The sequence below is a fragment of the Polyodon spathula genome, chromosome 26 (genome assembly GCF_017654505.1).
Source record: "Polyodon spathula isolate WHYD16114869_AA chromosome 26, ASM1765450v1, whole genome shotgun sequence".
NCBI lineage: Eukaryota > Metazoa > Chordata > Actinopteri > Acipenseriformes > Polyodontidae > Polyodon > Polyodon spathula.
Window position 1 is genome coordinate 18,353,358 of NC_054559.1, and position 20,040 is coordinate 18,373,397.

Genomic DNA, 20,040 nt, shown 5'->3' on the forward strand with positions numbered 1-20,040 from the left:
TAAGGAGGCATTTTAAAAAGAGTTCCAGAATAACGTATCGCACAGATTTTTTATTTGTTTTTTTTTATCTAAGAATTTTAGAGCTTGCTTTAAAGAGAACACATTGGTTTAGTAATTCACTTGCTTGAGACCAAGAGGTAATACAATATACGTATGTGTAAAGCCCATAGTTTGCACGAATAGTTTAGCAGCTTTCGTGGTTAAATTGATTCAATTACACCTAATATGTCAAACATGTTTTAAGTTCATTTTAACTGTCCTACTAAGCTTTTGAATGTGCCTATCAAATTTAAAATGTGACTCAATAATGATTCCTACAGATGTAAGTCTTCCTCAACAACTTCCCCATTAATTTGGACATCAATCCTTAATTACCTTGTGGAGAAACACATACTAACTGTTTTTGTTTGGGTTTTTTTTGGTTTTTTTACATTTTTTTTAACATGAAATCGTGTAAGTACACATGCATTTACTGAGTAACTAGTATGTAAACACACAGTAATTAGACACACGTAATCTATATGGAAATTAAATGAAAAATGCAATCTTTCAAAAGCCTTGCCGACAACTTTCTGGACCAATGGCAGCTCTCTTCCTCCCTCAGAGAGGATATAATAGATTCCTGGAGTATGTGACAGTCCAGACCCTACTACAGCAGCTACTGGTAAGTTACTTCTCTAAGTCCAAAGGGGCAGCCCTTCCCAGAGCCACTATTGTATTGAATCCTGTCTGTATACTATTATTATTATTATTATTATTATTATTATTATTATTATTATTATTATTATTATTATTATTATTATTATTATCCATATAATGTTCATAATATTCAAAGCGTTTCCGATTTCTAAATACCTAACACATACCTAAAATGAGGTTGAATCAGTTCTGTTTTATAGTCCAGCAGCAGTAGAGTCCTCTGTTCAGATCAATGGTTTGTTCTTAGTTCTGATCGTAAGCTGTACTTCAGTAAAAATGCTAGAATTTGTATACTGTTTCTCCAAAAAACAGCAATAAACCTTTGGAAAAAATACAAAGACTAATGTTAATGTTAATGATAATGAAGTTTGGTTTGCATGGTTGTAGTTTATATAATATTATCTGTAAAAAAAAAAAACAGCAATAAACCTTTGGAAAAAATAGACAGCTGTAAATGTTAATGAAGTTTTATTATGTCAGATTATAAATCAGTTTAAACAGCTGCTTTATTGATTGGTCACACTTTATTTTATTTTATTTTTTTGTATTTGTGTATTTCTTGTGTCTAGTTTTGCCATGTCTTGTGTGTGTGCGCGTTATGAGTGACTTGTGCTCCTTTTCCAGTTCCAGACGATGCAGGTGTTCGTGGTGTTCCTGGTTGCCGTGGTCACCGCTGTGGCTTCAGCCTCCTCGTTCTTGAAGGACCCCACGCTGGAGGACCACTGGCAGGAGTGGAAGGGGCTGCACGGGAAGCAGTATTCAGAGGTACAGCACTGAAGCTCTGATATGATCTCAAAGAACGCTTCGGCTAGTTTGCACTCTCAGGAAAGTTAATTTGATCAACCTATAAGCCACAGCTGGATTATCTTTGAGCATTTTTCAGCACCAGGGAATCTACCTAAAAAATAAAAAAACAAGAACGAGAACCCTGCCTATGACAAATTTTATTAACCCCTTTCTTCTAGATAATGCTGTATATATATATATATATATATATACTGTTCAACAGAATGTCATTAAAATGATTACTGTCACATCCAAAGCATATCTCTAAGAACTGTGAGTTGAATTATCCCTCGCAAGGGATACAAACATAAACAGAAAATGACACCTGCTTTCTGATGTTGCTTACACATTTGTCTTTAAGAAATAAAGTCAATGCATTGCTTACTACCTGTCCTGTGTGATGGCGAATTTGCTTGTTGATTGTGCCTCTAGTTAGGGGCGGTCGGTTATTTGATTCTTGAGTTCTGATGCTGCTTCCTTGGTTTGTAGGAGACCGAGAGCTACAGGAGGATGGTTTGGGAAGAAAACTGGCGTTTCATCGAGCAGCACAACCAGGAGCACGCCGCAGGGAAACACTCCTACAAGCTGGGGATGAACCACTTTGGAGATCTGGTACCACACCCAGAGGGAGATAGGGAGACTACCCTCTGCATTGGCTCTTTGTGTCATGAGGGGGAGTCGCACGCAATTTCTGCCTGAGCCTCTGGGCTCCTGTAACGCTGTATTAACATGCACTTTCTTTTCCTTCAGACCAACAAGGAGTTCAATCAGACAATGAATAGACTCCACCAGGATCCTGCCCTGGAGGAGCTGCCTGTTTTCAACTCGACCGGCAGCTCTAGACGACGTCCGAGAGAGATGGACTGGAGGAATAAAGGCTATGTCACCCCTGTGAAGAACCAGGTAAATACTGTGCTACAATTCTAGCTAGAATTCTGTCTACAATTCTAGCTAGAATTCTGTCTACTAATATATAGAATCTGAATGATATTACAGTTTAGCACAACAAGGCACTGCTCTATTGAGAGCAGACTGGTGAGCAACGTGACTTTTACATGCATGACTTTGTTTTCATCTGATCATTGGGTTTCGAAAAACAAAAACTTCAACAGTGGGCTAACAGCCTTGCCAGCTTGTTTACTATTTACTTCCTTTTCTCCCCTCCCAGGGTCATTGTGGCTCCTGTTGGGCCTTCTCTACTACGGGGGCCCTTGAGGGACAACATTTCAAGAAGACACGCCAGCTGGTGTCACTGAGCGAACAGAACCTGGTGGACTGCACCAAAAACACCAAGTATATGAACTACGGCTGTAATGGTGGATTTATGGGAAGAGCATTCCAATACGTTATTGACAACAGAGGTATCGCCTCAGAGAAGAGCTACCCTTACACTGCCAAGGTATTCCTTTATATTGAAAGAAAATGTACCAAATTGTACCTTTGCATGTTATTGCACAACTGTGAATCACCATATTTCACCTTGTCTGCCCCGCTTTCACCTTGATCCACTGCACTTTGCTCTGCTTTTACCATACTGTTCTATAGTCTAATGCTTCCTGCCTATCACTGTACAGAATAACATGTAAATGTTTACCCTGCTGTCCTCTCCATCAGGATAACAAGCCATGCAGGTACAAAGCATCCATGAAAGTTGCCAGAATCTCTGGTTATAGGAGGGTGCCCTGGAAGAACGAGAAAGCCCTGCGGGATGCTGTAGTTGCAATTGGGCCGATCTCTACTTGTCTTAATGCTGGTCGACGTACCTTCCAGTTCTACCGCTCAGGTAAGTGTGCGTTCAAGATATTGCAGCCTTGTATGTACAGATACAGTATACTGGACTTGCCTGACCTATGCAGCACATTACTGGGTCCTCAGCTAATGCACTATTGCACGGTCATTGTAGATATAACTTCTTGTAATCTTAACTTGTTGCATCCTAGTTCATGTTGTATTTTAGTAGGATCATTTGCACTTACTGTAAACTGCACTGTATTTAAATATTCTTCTTGCACTGTCACCCTGCACAGCCCTGTAACACCTGTAAGTCGCCTTGGATGAAGGCATCTGCCAAATAAATAAATGCATCTACCTAAGTAACTTGTTGCAATGCCTGCAATGGCAATACAGTGCTGTTTATGGAATCTATCACTTTCATTCTGTTCCCCTTAAGTATGTGTTGTACCATCTTCAGTTTTGAATGGGATTTGAAATGACTATAGAGCTGCAGCTTCCCTGAGTTGCAGTCATTGTGAATTCTAACATGTTGCTTATTTCTGTCTGCATTCAAGGCATTTACTACGACCCCAAGTGCAGTCAGCGTATAAACCACGCGGTCCTGGCAGTGGGGTACGGCGTGTCCTGGTTTGGGTCTGGATCCTCCCGTCCCACCAAATTCTGGCTCCTTAAGAACAGGTCAGTTGCAGTATTATAGATTAAGATAGAATTCTTTGTTATTCATCTTTGTGTTTGAGAGTTACAATATCCAGTCCCACTGGATTAGTGGTTGGAGCTGAGGGGATGGGAGGCAGTGTGTGTGTGTGTGTGTGTGTGTGTGTGTGTGTGTGTGTGTGTGTGTGTGTGTGTGTGTGTGTGTGTGTATATATATATATATATATATATATATATATATATATATATATATATATTTACAACCCTGAATGAAGAACTCTCCCATTTTTATTTTGCAGCTGGGGGCGCAGCTGGGGTGACAAAGGATACTTTCGGCTGGCAAGGGATCAAAACAACCACTGTGGGATTGCCAACTTTGCTGTGTATCCTGTCCTCTGATACCGGACAGAGAAGGATTGCAAACACAGCAAATACGACAACAAGGGCGATCAGTAGAGGATGTGGTTTTGCAATGGGAGAGCAGCGTCTCCAGTGTAGCTTTTCCTAGTGCGCCTTTGATTTGTTTGTTTCGCTGCACACGCGCACCCATAGATAATCTGACGAAAGCCTTTCTCTTTCTCCCTTTCTCTCGCACTCTCTGCTCTTTGAATGCACACACCACGTGCTCAGCTGATTTTCCTGCACTGCATGCTTTCTCTGTGCTGAGGTTCTGGTTCCATATGTTCTAAATTAGATTTTTAGGATCCTTCCATTCCACCTAATAAATGTTTTCTTGTCTCCTGATCTCTGGCAGGGAGGTGGTCTTCCAGGTATCAATAGGCTAGAACAGGGCTGTCAAATTCAGTTCCTGGAGGGCTGCAGTGTCTTCTGGTCTAATTATCTGATCAATTTGGACAAATGTAACACTCAAAATGTTTCATAGGTAGCCTACCTAGAATCAAGTGCGTTTTGCTCAATCATCAAATGTAAAAGACCTGGAAAACTATGAAATATGTCCAATTGAACAACAATCCGATGGCTTTCTGTTCGTTAACCAGGCTGGGATTTAACTACGTGATATAAACTCTGATTCCGAGCAAAGTGTGAGCGTGGGATTAATGATGTCAATTCTGTACTTCTGTTTTCTGCAATAAAGCTTTAATCATCCTTTGCTGTTTTGTTCTCATGATTTACAACAGCAAACACTCATAAAGAGTCATAAATTAATTAGGTCAAGTAGACAAACGTGTCATCTAGTCCCTTTGTTAGCGAACAGTATTTCTTATGAGCTTGACCTTTTTTTATCATTCTGAGCACTTTGAGACTTGCATCCCCAGTCTGCGTACCTACAGTACTGGAAACTTCCTTCCATCTAAGATCCCTGCAACACTGGTTTGTCTGTCTATAATTCTGAAGGACCCCTTGAATGTATAATGCAGCTCTCTGTTTTGAATTCTTGCATATACATATATACTGTATATATAAAAGAGGGAGAGAGGAGAGATAAAATAGATTGCAAAATATGTATTTCAGCACCACAAGACACACTGCATCGCACACAATCTATATACAATATTATTAATACTGTATAAATCACTCTGTATAATACTGTATATGCGTGTAAGACTTACGAATGTCTACCAATAGAGGGCAATATAGGCAGTCATTTAGTATCAAGATGCATTTAATAGAGGTGAAGGATTCGTTTCTGTACGGAATAAACAGGTGGTAGTTCTTTGCTTTAATTTGGAATCACTGTGAAAGTAGCGGGTTTGGCACAGTATACCCTTCTCAGCTTGAATGGTTCTTCCACTACCTCCTCTTCCCCCATTCCTACCCCAACTCTCCCCTCACCTCTCCAAGATTCCCTGTTTCCTCCCCTCCCTTACGTCCTTTCCTGTTTCCTTGCATCCCCTTCGTCTCCCCTCCTTCCCGTTCCCCCCTTCCCCCTCCTCTCTCCTCTTCACCTTTTTAAATTATAAGTAAACACATTCATTTTTGGTCTCCCTGTAAAACTACCTCCAAAAAAAAAAAAAATCAAAGGTGCAGGATTGTTCAGGAACAAACAATTGTACAAATCATTTTAAATGAACTCATTCAAAATTAAAACTACTTTTTTTTTTTAGATGACCTAATTTAGGAATATTTTGTGCATATTTTTTTTTGCTTAAGATTGCTGTAAGCACTTTAACTTTGGCTGGTTTTGACTTTGTCCATGCATTAACCTAAAGAGACCATTTATATCATCTTACCAGTTATAATACTCAATAATATGTGTTCAGTATGATTCTCTGTTTCTGTTTTCTTTTGAGCACCTGTGAGTGCACCTGCACTTGAACTTTGTACCGCCTTTGATATTCCTGTGGTCCTGTCTACCATCGCTGGTAGGCAGGCCATGGTCAACAGCGCCCTCTGCAGGCTAAGAAGTGGAAGCACCCAATTCAATAAAACTGGGCACCTGTGCAGTGTTTCAAGTTCACCTTTCTGTCTCCCTTATGTCAGTGAATCACCCACCACCCTTCCACACCATGCTTACTAACTTCCACCAAATGCTCGCCACTGTAGACTCCTTGAGGCTGACTGTGGTGGGAGAGTGAGGTGGAAAGCATTCTGTTTCAATGTTGTACAATGCAGGTTTGTTACTTCCAAAGATTTATGATTGTAAATAAAGATACCAGAAATGGCAAAGAATGCTAACAGCTTTATTGAAAGAAATACAGAAATCGCATCATAATTAACATTGAATTAAGAACATAAGAAGAACATAAGAAAGTTTACTAATGAGAGGAGGCCATTCAGCCCATCTTGCTCGCTTGGTTGTTAGTAGCTTATTGATCCCAGAAACTCATCAAGCTGCTTCTTGAAGGATCCCAGGGTATGAGCTTCAACAACATTGCTGGGGAGTATGAAATAAGAAAGTTTACAAACGGGAGGAGGCCATTTCCTGCACATGAACACTGCACTCAGAATCAAAGGCTTTATCCTTCCACTTCAGGACGTAAGAGTTTGATTAAATGAAACTCAGCGTGTAAACCAAGCCCGTGTGATAAACGGAAAGGTTTCACTATAAGACAAGGGTTAGAGAAGAACAGGGCATGATCAGTATATTTCAGCCTGTTCCTCAAACCCCAAATCACACTTTATGTGAAGATGTTTGCAGGAGGTAGATTAGCTATACTATTTCAATGGGAGAGTGTAAGTGGTAATAGACTGCAACAAGTAGCACAAGTGGTACTTAAACAACTTCTAGAACATCAAATGCATGTACAAAAAAAAACAATTGTCAAGTTCTTGCACTACAGAAGAATGGCTTTCTCCAGTACTTTGTTCTTATCCAGCAGGCACATTCATACCCTTTAGTTTGCTTCACAGTCCGGTATCAGACGACAGGAAATACACCATGGTCAGCTATCCCACAGTGGTTGTCTTTATTCTTTGCCAGCCGCATATATCCACTTTTTCCCCATTGTTTTCCGTAGCTGTAAATTAAATTTAAAAAATCATTCATTAATAAGTTAAACGCCAATATCTCCTTGAGGTGGCAGTAAAACTGGGTCGAATTATACTGGCCTGTTTTTCAAAATCCAGAATTTTTTCCCTTCGGAATAGCCATACCCCACAACCAGGACTGCGTGGTTAGCATTCCTTGTGCATTTGGGCTCATAGTAGATACCTAGAGACAATAGGATAAACCCATTAGGATACAAGTTACCCTGAAAACAGGACACTGCTTTCATTGTAACGTTAAGTTTAAACCCTCAGTAATAAGCAGATGAATGTTAAATGAATTGCAATTATACGGTCTTCAGGAGCGGCATTAGGAAAGCAGTATTCTCCCTGGAGTCAGGAAACATGCACACTTGGCCAAACAACAAAGCCAGTAAGACAGCGAGAAAATGAGCTAACCTCACTATTGCTAGAGGCACAACTCAGAACAACGATAGCAATAGCAAAAATAATTGATGGGCATGTGAAACTATTAGCCCTGTAAAGAGAAAGTCACCGGACTTGTAGAACTTGAAGGAACGGTGCGAAGCATCGACAGCCACAGAGACAGGTCCAATCCCGGCCACAGCATCTTGTAGAGCTTGTTCATTCTTGTTCACTGTAATATAGCCTAAACAGCTGGCTACTTTAAGAGCATTGTTGTTGCACGGTTCATCCTAGTGGACAGGAGAACAGCATCTGATTGGGTCATCATTATAGCAAATAGATTAGGCTCAGTTGCTTTACATCCCTCGGAGAACCTACCTTGGCATGGTAGGGGTAGCTTTCCTCAGAGGCAATCCCGTTATCCTTGACGTACTCAAAGGATGCGTTCATGTATCCTTTATTACAGCCATTGTTCCCATACTTTTTGGAGCAGTCCACCAGGTTCTGTTCGCTCAGTGACACCAGCTGGCCTGTCTTCTTAAAATATTGTCCCTCAAGGGCCCCCGTAGCAGAAAAGGCCCAGCAGGATTCACATGTATCCTGGGAGGAGAGAAACAGATGTAAATGAATGAAGCTAGTATCTTGAGTAATATGACAAATACAGGGGGGTTGCAATTGACCACTGTTGAGGTCAAATCGAGGACCCTCAGAGATGTTATGACATCACCCATCTGATACCACCTCTCACACATGGAAGTTGTATGGTGTTGACTAGTCATGTCAAGACACTTTTGCTTAGAGCTCATTAAGTCACTTCCGATGCAGCTGACCTCTCTATGAAGTATCTAAGGTTAGATAAAAATGTAGTTAGATACCCCCTGGTCCTTCACATGGGTAACGTAACCTTTGTCTCGCCAGTCAATCGATGTTGGATCCATGGGGCTGCCAGTCGAGTTAAACACAGGGCGCTTCCTCAGGGCAGGATCCGGGCGGAAACCATTCATCTTATTGAACTCCTGGTCAGTCTGAAGGAATAAGGCAGCCAGTTAATAAAGGAGATGTGCAGGGAACCCAAATAGCATGGCTCATACTGTATTTATTCTCTTTGTACTACATGCACAAATAATATTTGTGTAGCACATTGTGCCATCTGGTGACAAAACAATGTAATTGCAGTTTCTTGAGAATGGACTTGGTCACATTTAACTAGATAACAGATCTCAAAACTGTATGAGTTCTGCTCATGATCCCTAACACAAAGAGCCAATGCAGAGGGTAGTCTCCCTAGGAAATCCCTTTGGGTGTGGTACCAGATCTCCAAAGTGGTTCATCCCCAGCTTGTAGGAGTGTTTCCCTGCGGCGTACTCCTGGTTGTGCTGCTCAATGAAACGCCAGTTTTCTTCCCAAACCATCCTCCTGTAGCTCTCAGTCTCCTCCTACACACCAAGGAAGCAGCATCAGAACTCAAGAATCAAATAACTGACCGCCCCTAACTAGAGGCACAATCAGCAAGCAAATTCCCAATCATATAGGACAGGTAGTAAGCAATGCATTGACTTTATTGCTTAAAGACAAATGTGTAAGCAACATCAGAAAGCAGGTGTCATTTTCTGTTTATGTTTGTAAGAGACATGCTTTGGATGTGACAGCAATCATTTTAACGACATTCTGCTGAACAGTATATATATATATATATATATATATATATATATATATATATATATATATATATACAGTGCCTTGCAAAAGTATTCAGACCCCTGACCAATTCTCTCATATTACTGAATTACAAATGGTACATTGAAATTTCGTTCTGTTTGATATTTTATTTTAAAACACTTAAACTCAAAATCAATTATTGTAAGGTGACATTGGTTTTATGCTGGGAAATATTTTTAAGAAAAATAAAAAAAAAATGAAATATCTTGCTTGCATAAGTATTCAACCCCTGTGCTGTGGAAGCTCCCAGTTTGCACCGATGAAAGAAATTGCCCTAACGAGGACACAATTACCTTACCATTGGCCTCCACCTGTGAACCATTAAAGTTGCTGTCACATTTTCTGGATAAAAACCCCACTGTTGAAGGATCATTGGTAAGGCTGTGAATGTGAAGGAAAATGAAGACCAAAGAGCATTCTACAGAAGTTAGAGATAAAGTAATACAAATGCATAGATTAGGGAAAGGGTACAAAATAATATCCAAGTGTTTGGATATCCCAGTGAGCACAGTTGGATCAATAATCAGGAAGTGGAAGCTGCATCACACCACCCAGGCACTGCCAAGAAAAGGCCGTCCCTCAAAACTCAGCGCTCAAACAAGAAGGAGACTTGTGAGAGAAGCCACAGAGAGGCCAACAATCACTTTGAAGGAGCTACAGAGTTCAGTGGCTGGGAGTAGAGTAATGGTGCACCAGTCAACCATATCAAGAGCTCTGCATAACATTGGCCTGTATGGGAGGGTGGCAAGAAATAAGCCGTTACTCAAAAAATACCATCTGAAAGCACGTCTGGAGTTTGCCAGAAAGCATGAGAGTGACCCAGCTGTGATGTGGGAAAAGGTTTTGTGGTCAGATGAGACCAAGATAGAGTTTTTTGGCCAAAACTCAAAGCGCTATGTGTGGTGCAAACCTAACACTGCCCATGCCTCAAGACACACCATCCCTACAGTGAAGTATGGTGGTGGCAGCATCATGCTGTGGGGATGCTTCTCATCAGCAGGGACTGGGCATCTTGTTACAATTGAAAGAAGAATGGATGGAGCAAAATACAGGAAAATACTGCAAGAGAATCTGCTTCAGTCCGCTAAAAAACTGAAGCTTGGGAGGAAATTCACCTTTCAGCAGGACAATGATCCCAAGCACAAGGCCAAAGCAACACTGGAGTGGCCCAAGAACAAAAAGGTGAATGTCCTACAGTGGCCCAGTCAAAGTCCTGATCTCAATCCCATTGAGAATCTGTGGCACTATTTGAAAATTGTGGTCCACAAGCGTCGTCCAACCAACCTGAACAACCTGGAGCAAATCTGCCAAGAAGAATGGGCCAAAATCACTCCGACACTGTGTGCAAAGCTGGTACATACTTACCCCAAAAGACTTAAAGCTGTTATTGCAGTGAAAGGTGGCTCTACCAAATATTAATGTGTGGGGGTTGAATACTTATGCAAGCAAGATATTTCAGTTTTTTATTTTTCTTAAAAATATTTCCCAACATAAAACCAATGTCACCTTACAATAATTGATTTTGAGTTTAAGTGTTTAAAAATAAAATATCAAACAGAACGAAATTTCAATGTACCATTTGTAATTCAGTAATATGAGAGAATTGGTCAGGGGTCTGAATACTTTTGCAAGGCACTGTATATATATATATATATATATATATATATATATATATATATATATATATATATATATATTTTTTTTTTTTTTTTTTTTTTTTTTTTTTTTTTACAGCATTATCTAGAAGAAAGGGGTTAATAAAATTTGTCATAGGCAGGGTTCTCATTCTTGTTTTTTTATTTTTTAGGTAGATTCCCTGGTGCTGAAAAATGCTCAAAGATAATCCAGCTGTGGCTTATAGGTTGATCAAATGAACTTTCCTGAGAGTGAAGCGTTTTTTGAGCTCGTATCAGAGCTTCAGTGCTGTACCTCTGAATACTGCTTCCCGTGCAGCCCCTTCCACTCCTGCCAGGGGTCCTCCAGCGCGGGGTCCTTCAAGAACGAGGAGGCTGAAGCCACAGCGGTGACCACGGCAACCAGGAACACCACGAACACCTGCATCGTCTGGAACTGGAAAAGGAGCACAAGTCACTCATAGCGTGCACACACACAAGACATGGCAAAACTAGACACAAGAAATACACAAATACAAAAAAATAAAATTAGAAAAAAACTATAGGTTGATCGAATTAATCTTCCTCAGAGTGAAAACTAGACAAGGCATTTGTATTACTATAATCCTGCACAGAAGCAAATGCTTAGTACTGTCATTGTCTAGCTGTAAAAGGAGCACAAATGTCAATTGAAGTAGCTTATTCCTAATCAAAGAAAAATGTTTTGAAGACTTTCTGCAAAAGCATTAATAAAATCTTTAATTGTACATGAGTTAATGCGTACTAAAGTCTAGAATCCTTTATAATAAATGCTGCTTATCACATGTATAAGGCATGCATTCATGCATGGATTAACAATCCTCACAATCCCCTAGAGGGCAAGCAATAGGGTATGAAGACATGCCTTACACAATACATGTGATCAGCCTCTTTTGTTACAAAGCTACATGGTGTGAATATGGGTAATTAAATCCATGTGAATTAACAGGGCTGAATTGAATGAATGTCTTCAGAGCTCAGAGGCAGTGCAGAAGATATGCAGGTGTTATTCCTGTGATTTTCAGCCGGAATGCATTGTAAATTTGCAGCCATTATTCTAAAGTGTTACTGTATGTAAGCTGCTGTCAGGGACTCCACACTCTGGTGAGGTTCTAGACTATTCTAATGCATTCTGCTGCACAATAAGCTCTGTCAAACCCAAACCTGCTCTGCTACTAATACTTGTAACACAGAACGAGAGCTGAATCCTACAAAATTTAAAAGCTATCCCTTACAGTTCTGTGAAGATGTTAGGTTATACTTACCGGTAGTCAGTACTGTAGAAACCTGAGTTGGGTCTGGACAATGACTCCAGTGTAATCCTGTAGCAAGACTCTTATATACAGAGCCACTGGTAACTTCTAATAGGGGGCGTCAACAAGTTCAACCCCACCAGTAATCATTTGTTGCCATATAAGGATTTGATTAAGACTTTTACAACCAGGATGCTACAAGCCAAGAATTAATACACAACTGCATAAAAGAGTTAGTTGTTCACCCATAAGAAAATCCTATACTGTGCACTTTAGTAATTTGTTAATACTGTGGACTGTTAAAGATTCAATGAAAGTCATGCCATTGACTCTACTGGTTACTGAATCAACTATATTTAATAATGAAAATGTGTGTTTCCTAGGCTGTTTAACCAATGCAAAAGCTACGGTTTTATTAAATCAACTGCTTTATGGGATCCAAATGAAGATGCACAAACATGATCACATCCCTGTATCTACTGCCCCGGAACCCACTATTAGGTATGGCAGTTTATTGTAGTTCGCAATATTGTTAAACACCAAGCTTCAGTACAGACCAGCATTCAGTGTAACTGTGTTCTTAATTTAGAAATGATTTGTAAATTATAATAGTGCATTAATGCAGGAATGTGTGCACAGTGATTGAACATGATGTGTAACCCTCGGGATCCTGGTGAATATAATGAAAATGGTGCAATAACATATATAGCAACAATATACAAGTGCTGGTTAGCACAGGAATGTACACAAGCCTACTAGTAATAACATTGACTCATATACAGAATACACAATCTTGTACCACCATGTATATGTTATATACAAATATACATGCACATCACCAGTCTGCAAACCTCCCATCAGCTTTTTGATAAAGTTTTTAATGTTGTGTTCTGTTTATCAATTACTTGTAATTTTATTATTTTTTTTTTTTTATTTAGTAGTTGGCAATTGTTTTTTTTTTTTTTTTTTTTTTTTTTTTTTCATTTTCTCCCAATTCAGAATAGCAGATTATTTTTAGGCTCAGCTCACCGCTACCACCCCCGTGCTGACTCAGGAGCAGCAAAGACGAACACACGCTGTCCTCCGAAGCGTGTACCGTCAGCCGACCACTTCTTTTCACACTGCAGGCCTGCCATGCAGCCACCTCAGAGGTGCAGCATTGGAGGACAATGCAGCTCTGGGCAGCTTACAGGCAAGCCTGCAGGCACCCAGCCACTCTACAGGGGTCACTGGTGCATGGTGAGCTGAGGACACTCTGGCCAACCTAAGTCTCCCCCCAGGCGGCACTTGGCCAATTGTGCACTGCCCTCCTGAAATCCCCCGTCCACTGTTGGCAGTGGAATAGCCTGGACTTGAACTGGCAATGTCCAGGCTATAGGGTGCATCCTGCACCCCACGCGGAGTGCCTTTACCAGATGCGCCACTTGGGAGCTCCCCAATTACTTCTATTTTGAAATACTATGTACGTGAATTATTCTCTATGTTTGTTTCAGCTTCGATCATTGTTTGCCATACAGAAATCGCATCATAATTAACATTGAATTAAGAACATGACAAGAAGAACATAAGAAAAATGGTTGCAAAAACCATAATAAAGTCAGGGTGCAACTATGAAGATGTAACTTGAATTGACTTCTTATTTTTTTAAGTAACCTCATGTCTTTATTTTTAATCTATATCAATGTGCCTTTTATCAGTATAGCACCAGAATATAACAATTGTAATAGAGATTGCTCAATACTGCATGTTATCATTTTAATATGTAATTTAGCAGATACTTTTATCCAAAGTGACTTACAGAGAGTTGGAGTGAACTATGCATCACAACTGCTGCTGCAGAGTCACTTCCAATAGGACCTCAATTTAACATCTTATCCGAAGGACAGAGCACAAGGATGTTAAGTGACAGTGAGTCAATGGCTGAGCTGGGATTGAACTGGAAACTTCCTGGCAACAAGCCCCTTTCTATAGCCACTGGACCACCAAGCACTAACTTGATGAGGACTAACTTCTATAAAGACTTGCTAATCTGGCCTGGGTTACATGTATCTCGGCAGAAAACTAGAATATAAGAGCAGCTTCTGAAGTCAGGTCAATGCACCGTAAAACAGAAATGTATAAACAGTAAAAAACAACAAACGTAATATTTGAACGATTGCAAAAAAGAGTCACGAAGAATGAATGCAAGCAATAAAAAAAGGACAAATTAAAAAAAAAATTACATTTTAGGTCCTTGTTGTTTAACACGTTACTGGCATGTGTTTTTATCTTTAGCTTGTGTGGTTTGAAAACAATCACTTATCTTGTATCTTTTATCATGACTTGGTGTTTGATCATGATCATGCAATGTGGTGGTATATGATGCAGAGTTGGATTTTTTCAGAGGTGATTACTGTTAATCTTTTCATATACTTCTTTACACGGTGAATAATCTTCTAAAATCAACTTGATCTGCAGTTCTGGTTTGAATTAGTTTTCTATTCTTACCACAGCTTTTAGATTTCTGTGGTGGAAGTTAGACTTTAAACTTCTATAAACTCAGTAGAACAGGCAAGATTGAGTAAATAAATTTAATAGTTAAAGCTTGCAAACCTGAGAACGATCTCAACACACGCAGGTGTTAGGAAAACCGAGCAATGTTCTGAGCTCCGCAGAGCTTGTATGCATAATATATACCTTGTAACCTATAGTTATTGCAAGCCAATCACAGAAGCTTAATTCAATATTAGCAGATAGCAATAACTCGGAAGAGTTGAGACCAATCATAACAGCTTATTCTAATTACAAACCCCCCTGAAACAAAAGTAAGTCAGTGACATTTCTTGAAGTGCCACGGAAGCAGCTTGTGGTTGTTGTAAAATAGAACTTCCTCTGTCTAGCTAAATATCAGTACTTTTCCATTCCTTATAAGGGCCACCTGTCCTTCAAGTAGATGTTCACAGACAACTACTGATAATAACACATTATTATTATATTATACCTAAATCTTATAACCCATAATAGCATTTAAACCTGAGCATGGAAACCCTAAACAATCATAGCAGTAGCAACATTGAAGTGCCCCATCAAATTATCATGTAACTAATATCATAACTACTTTTAATAAACTTATTATGACTTTCGCGAACATTTCTTGTTCCTCCTGGTACCATGACAATCTCTGTCTTGTCACGTAGGCTCTTTTGAAGTCTACTTCAAAGCATGACTAAATATGTACATTCCCAGTCCACCTTAGAAATAGCAGGGTGCAGGCAAAAAGTGAGAGAGATACGTCTAGACTTATTTTGAACAAGCTTTTCAAAAATATAAGCTTCAAACTCCTTATTACATTAATATAATTTATTTTTAAGTCACACAGGCTAAGCAAACCCATGTACAGACAGCTCAGAGGTTAATATATAAATTGCATAAGATGTAATTTTCCCACCACATTTCCAATATAAGATATAGTGGTTATAAGCCATACAGCATTTGTTGTTAGCTGAAGACCTGATATCTGATGTGCTTGAGGTATACTATATTCAGTATTGATACTCTCTTTACAAAAAATACATGCAGTAGTATTAAGCAGTAACTTTTCAATGTAGACAGCATTAAAAGTGCTGCGGATTCTAGTATACAGTATAACTGTTTTTGTATTAATTTCTATAGAGGGAATTCTTTTCTTGCTTTAGAATAAATGAATAGTACTTGTGAGATAAACAGAACTCTCCATTGGTTCTGTGTTAGTTTCACTCTGTGGAGCTTCATAGCCTATAGAAGTGGCCCTTACAAAAATATCCCATGGCAAAAAGCACAGCAACGTGTAACAAGCACAGTGAAAGCGTTGTAAAGCACCAGGGGTTGCTTTGTAAAGCCAACAGAGGCATGCTAAAGAATATGAACATTGCACACCATGGTAAACTATGATAAATGCATTAGCATAACAACTGGAAAAGCGCGTGAAACCCGCAAAACGATGGCGCAAATCTGCCGTGGCAAACAAAGTAAGTTACACAAATACTTTATTATACTTATTATTATACTACCGTCTGTCATACACTGCATTTTACACGTGCGTTATGCAATAGGATCGAGGCTGTGCCGACAGCAACGAGCCCGCATTCAGCAGCGGTTTTAGACGCAATTGCATGGGGCCCCGGGCAGCGAGGGGGCCCCTGTTGCCATGGCGCTGTTACTTAAAAAAAAAAAAAAAAACGTTGCCTATTTTCAGCGCAAGTCTGCGGCAGAATGAATAATGGCTTATTAGCCATTTCACCGTTATCTAAACGCCACAAGCCATAAACAGAACAAACTGAGCGTGTAGGGGTAAAGTCGTGCGCAAGTTCAGGTGCGTATGTGCCGCGTAATCATGCGACCCAATATTTCAGCTAAAACGGTAAGACGTTTAAAATGAACTAATTTCGACACATTTGGGATAAAGTTTGTTTGCGTGTAAGGCTGCGTGTTTCAATGACCTTGGAAATAAATTGCTCGCTGTAGAAATACAACTCCCAGATCCCATCGCGGCAGGAAGCTGGCAGAGGCGGATGTCCTGTTTGTTTCAAGGGCAAGGAGGGTTTGCTTGTGCAGGTTTCACGTGTGATATTCACAGTCTGTCTAAACCCTACAATAATTATAGCTGTCAGAGTCAACGATTATGGACAGTTTTGGTTCTGACTTCTCCTCGGGAGCTGCTGGGTCCGGAAAGATGGACTCGGGCACGATAATGGAGCAAGTGAAGGTGCAGATTGCCGTGGCGAACGCGCAAGAGCTTTTGCAGGTACGTGGAAACAGTGTGGTTGCGCGGGGTACCTACCGGGCTGTCAGAATCGCTGTCTGTCTGTCTGTCTGTCTGGGGTCGAAGTGTCAGTGACTGCGGCTCTAATCAGCTAGAATAATTCATTTGTCATAATAACTGTCGTTCAGGAGTTACATTTTCAAACACGTTGAGGTACACTACATACAATTGACGAACAGCAAATTGTAGTATTGTGTTGCTCATTTTAGCAGAGTACTGCAAATTGCGATTTTGATCATGTGTTGGCATTGATTTAAAAGGGAATGGGAATTCATTTTTATAAACTTGTTTTGGGGATATCCTAGCCGGCCCCACTGCCTCTAGTAATAGGGCCATGTTCACAAAGCTTGAACGCCAGTGTTCTACCGATGACGTATAGGAGGTCATATTCATGCGATTTTTTTCTCGTCTCCCTCCCTGTTGCAGCGGATGACAGACAAATGCTTTAAGAAGTGCGTGGGCAAACCAGGTGGTTCGCTGGACAATTCGGAGCAGGTAGTATATCAGTTTACAAACCAGTAACTAGCTGTGCATTGGAATACTTTCCTCTGAACTATATGAGCAATCAAATTGCATCTGGTTCATGCTGAAAAGCTGCCAGTCTTGTGTCTTTTATTGAGAGCACTAGTATATGTGAAATATAGATACCTTACTACAAAGCTGCCCTTGTAAAATCCCCACCCCTTACTACACAGGGCTGGTAATAAGACTCCTATTGCGAAGCAGTTTCACCCATTCCAGGTTTCACATCCAGCTTGATAAGCCACGGTATACAGCTATGGCCAAAAGTTTTGCGTCATCTAAATTTTAGGAGTGAGACATAATTGAAAATGTTATTTAACATCATGTAATCATTGAAACTCCAAAGTGATATTGCCAAAGTATACAGGAAGCCATAATAATAGTACATTATTTCATGTTAGATTTTGAAATGTCACATTTTTCCAAGTGTATGGGAAAACTATAACGCAGTATGGAATTCAGGATTGACATAACATTATTTGACAGATTATGAAGGAAAATGTGTTAATTCTAGCAAGCCTAGCTGTGTCTTATTCAACTCCTGAGCAAAACCAGGAATGGATCAAACCGCTGTGCAAAGGGAGCCTTTTTATCCATGATTAAGGTTGTTGCACTGACTCGCAATGTAGGCAATGCTGTGATGTTCCAGAAACGATGCATGTCTGTGTCGCTGTGTTGCAGAAATGCATCGCCATGTGTATGGATCGCTACATGGATGCGTGGAACACCGTCTCCCGGGCTTACAACTCCAGACTGCAGCGGGAGAGAGCGCGCATTTAACCATGCAGCCGACCACAGCCCTCCCTGTGTCTCCCGAAAACTGGAGAAAGACTTGAGCAAGGTTTACCAAGCAAGGGGCCGTCTCATAATGAACTAGGACACCAACCTGGATTTGGTAGCCCTTGGTTTTAACTGTGATTGCTGGCCACTGGCATCCAGCTGTGTCTTTCGATCTGTGGCAGTGTAGCTTCCAGCAGAGGATTGGTATACCCCTCGAGCTACTTCAGATCTGTGTTAGGGAATGTACACCCGCTGACCAGAGGGGCAAAATGTGCTGCCACCTTTCTGTGTGTTATTTTCTAGCTTGTTCTTTTTTGTATTGTCTCCATGGCTCTTGTTCTCCCTCCCTGTGTCTTTTTGTAGGAATGTATGAAGGTCCTGACTTTCCATTTATAAAGCAGCTGGAATGAAAATGCCGTCGGTGTGTTTGGTTGATGGTTTTAAATGTTTGAAAAGGGGAAATGGTTTTGCTTTCTCAAGTCTGCTTTATATAAATGACAGTCATGGGATGTACCGCTTGGGTCTCTGCCTGCTTCGTCGGTGTGGTTTGGGTTGGCAGGACTGTAGTGGGATTCTGTTTTAGAGAACAGTGGGAGTTCCACTCTAAAATGAATTAGCCTAGTCTAGGAAAGACCTGTTTTCACTTGTTCTCAGTGCATTTAACAAATCAGGTGAACCGATCAGGGTTCACACAACATAAAGGGTTGTTTTGTCTGGACAGCAAGACCATGTGAATTTGAGAAAATAAACTGTGCCATTCCTGAAACACTTAGGAGAATCTTTGAAATGCCCTTCACCAGCATTATTGCAGTAAAGCACTGAATAAATTATTTTGGGCAGATGAGACATGAATGAAAATAATCCGTTTGGCAGACACACGAGCGACTCTTACAAACCGATCTGCACGTGCTGGCCTTCAAGGCATTCCTATTGGCACTAACACAGTGCTCTGTTTTACTGTGCATTTCTGTGTCGCTGCTGGTACCAGTAATAAAGAAACTGTTTCATTCCCTCTGTCACTGTTTTACTGTGAAGTAATACAGGAGGAAAAATAAAACACAAAAGCGTGAATAGTAACACGATTTTTATTATTATTATTTTTTTAATTGGTTGCACCAGGAAATCAGCTGATTTTAAATCTTTAACTTGCATTAAAATCATCATTTATAGTACTCATAGTTAATTTCAATTGAAATATTTACACTGGGTTGATTTGCCAGTTTTAAAACGGGTCTCTGAATCGTCTGGCCCAGGTGCCTGGTCTAGGGATGTTGCTGACCTTGCTTTGGAGGTGAAACCGGTTTTGATCAGACTGGTGCAGAGACAGTGGATCCAGTAAAATGCCCTTTTAAAAGTTTCCCCATAGTAAAAGCACAACAAAGTATAATAAAAAGTACAAGCATTGTAAAGTATGGCAAGGTATGCTAAAGCATTCTAATAAGCACAGCAAGCCAGGATACACTGCACAGTATAGCCATGGAAATAAGCATGGTAAAAAAACAAAGTTACAGCCACAAAACTTTGTCTACCACAGTTTCCTGAGCAGATAAGAAGTCTTCAAGAAAGAATATTTTTCTTATAATATTGGAGAAAGAAGTTCGCCAAGTTATTCATTATATTTAAGAGTAAAATATACTTCAATACGGGG

General features: G+C 40.2%; 3 protein-coding genes across 4 annotated transcripts; 2 read left to right on the plus strand and 1 right to left on the minus strand.

The window, feature by feature from the left end:
* The first annotated feature begins 634 nt into the window (after positions 1–634).
* LOC121301060 (procathepsin L-like) lies at positions 635–4,980 on the plus strand. Its single transcript, XM_041230164.1, has 8 exons — positions 635–664; positions 1,324–1,464; positions 1,975–2,097; positions 2,236–2,388; positions 2,654–2,884; positions 3,100–3,268; positions 3,774–3,897; positions 4,173–4,980. The coding sequence occupies exons 2-8, from the start codon at positions 1,333–1,335 to the stop codon at positions 4,270–4,272; spliced, it is 1,032 nt and encodes a 343-aa protein (XP_041086098.1). The 5' UTR covers positions 635–664; positions 1,324–1,332; the 3' UTR covers positions 4,273–4,980.
* A 1,692-nt stretch (positions 4,981–6,672) lies between these two features.
* On the minus strand, positions 6,673–12,372 carry LOC121300941 (procathepsin L-like). 2 transcript variants are annotated; one of them, XM_041229957.1, is made up of 9 exons: positions 12,323–12,372; positions 11,335–11,475; positions 8,997–9,119; positions 8,562–8,711; positions 8,065–8,286; positions 7,817–7,976; positions 7,384–7,486; positions 7,167–7,292; positions 6,673–6,709 (listed from the first exon to the last, which is right to left on the minus strand). In XM_041229957.1, the coding sequence occupies exons 2-8, from the start codon at positions 11,464–11,466 to the stop codon at positions 7,193–7,195; spliced, it is 990 nt and encodes a 329-aa protein (XP_041085891.1). In that variant the 5' UTR covers positions 11,467–11,475; positions 12,323–12,372; the 3' UTR covers positions 6,673–6,709; positions 7,167–7,192. The 2 variants fall into 2 exon arrangements, with proteins under 2 accessions (XP_041085891.1, XP_041085890.1); XM_041229956.1 differs by having other exon boundaries at positions 8,997–9,122.
* Positions 12,373–16,817: 4,445 nt separating this feature from the next.
* LOC121300942 (mitochondrial import inner membrane translocase subunit Tim13) lies at positions 16,818–18,805 on the plus strand. Its single transcript, XM_041229959.1, has 3 exons — positions 16,818–17,072; positions 17,517–17,585; positions 18,294–18,805. Exons 1-3 carry the CDS (start codon positions 16,950–16,952, stop codon positions 18,390–18,392), a joined length of 291 nt encoding a protein of 96 aa, XP_041085893.1. The 5' UTR covers positions 16,818–16,949; the 3' UTR covers positions 18,393–18,805.
* The last annotated feature ends 1,235 nt before the right edge of the window (positions 18,806–20,040 follow it).

Excerpts from the sequence above, each read along its gene's own strand:
- LOC121301060 (XM_041230164.1), top strand. The coding sequence starts at position 1,333 with ATGCAGGTGTTCGTGGTGTTCCTGGTTGCCGTGGTCACCGCTGTGGCT. Across the intron at positions 2,098-2,235 it reads TGAACCACTTTGGAGATCTG|ACCAACAAGGAGTTCAATCA; the intron begins GTACCACACCCA and ends CTTTTCCTTCAG. Across the intron at positions 3,898-4,172 it reads TTCTGGCTCCTTAAGAACAG|CTGGGGGCGCAGCTGGGGTG; the intron begins GTCAGTTGCAGT and ends TTTATTTTGCAG.
- LOC121300941 (XM_041229956.1), bottom strand. The coding sequence starts at position 11,466 with ATGCAGGTGTTCGTGGTGTTCCTGGTTGCCGTGGTCACCGCTGTGGCT. Across the intron at positions 9,123-11,334 it reads ACGGGAAGCAGTATTCAGAG|GAGGAGACTGAGAGCTACAG; the intron begins GTACAGCACTGA and ends CTTGGTGTGTAG. Across the intron at positions 7,293-7,383 it reads TTCTGGATTTTGAAAAACAG|CTACGGAAAACAATGGGGAA; the intron begins GCCAGTATAATT and ends TTTAATTTACAG.
- LOC121300942 (XM_041229959.1), top strand. The coding sequence starts at position 16,950 with ATGGACAGTTTTGGTTCTGACTTCTCCTCGGGAGCTGCTGGGTCCGGA. Across the intron at positions 17,073-17,516 it reads ACGCGCAAGAGCTTTTGCAG|CGGATGACAGACAAATGCTT; the intron begins GTACGTGGAAAC and ends TCCCTGTTGCAG. Across the intron at positions 17,586-18,293 it reads CGCTGGACAATTCGGAGCAG|AAATGCATCGCCATGTGTAT; the intron begins GTAGTATATCAG and ends GCTGTGTTGCAG.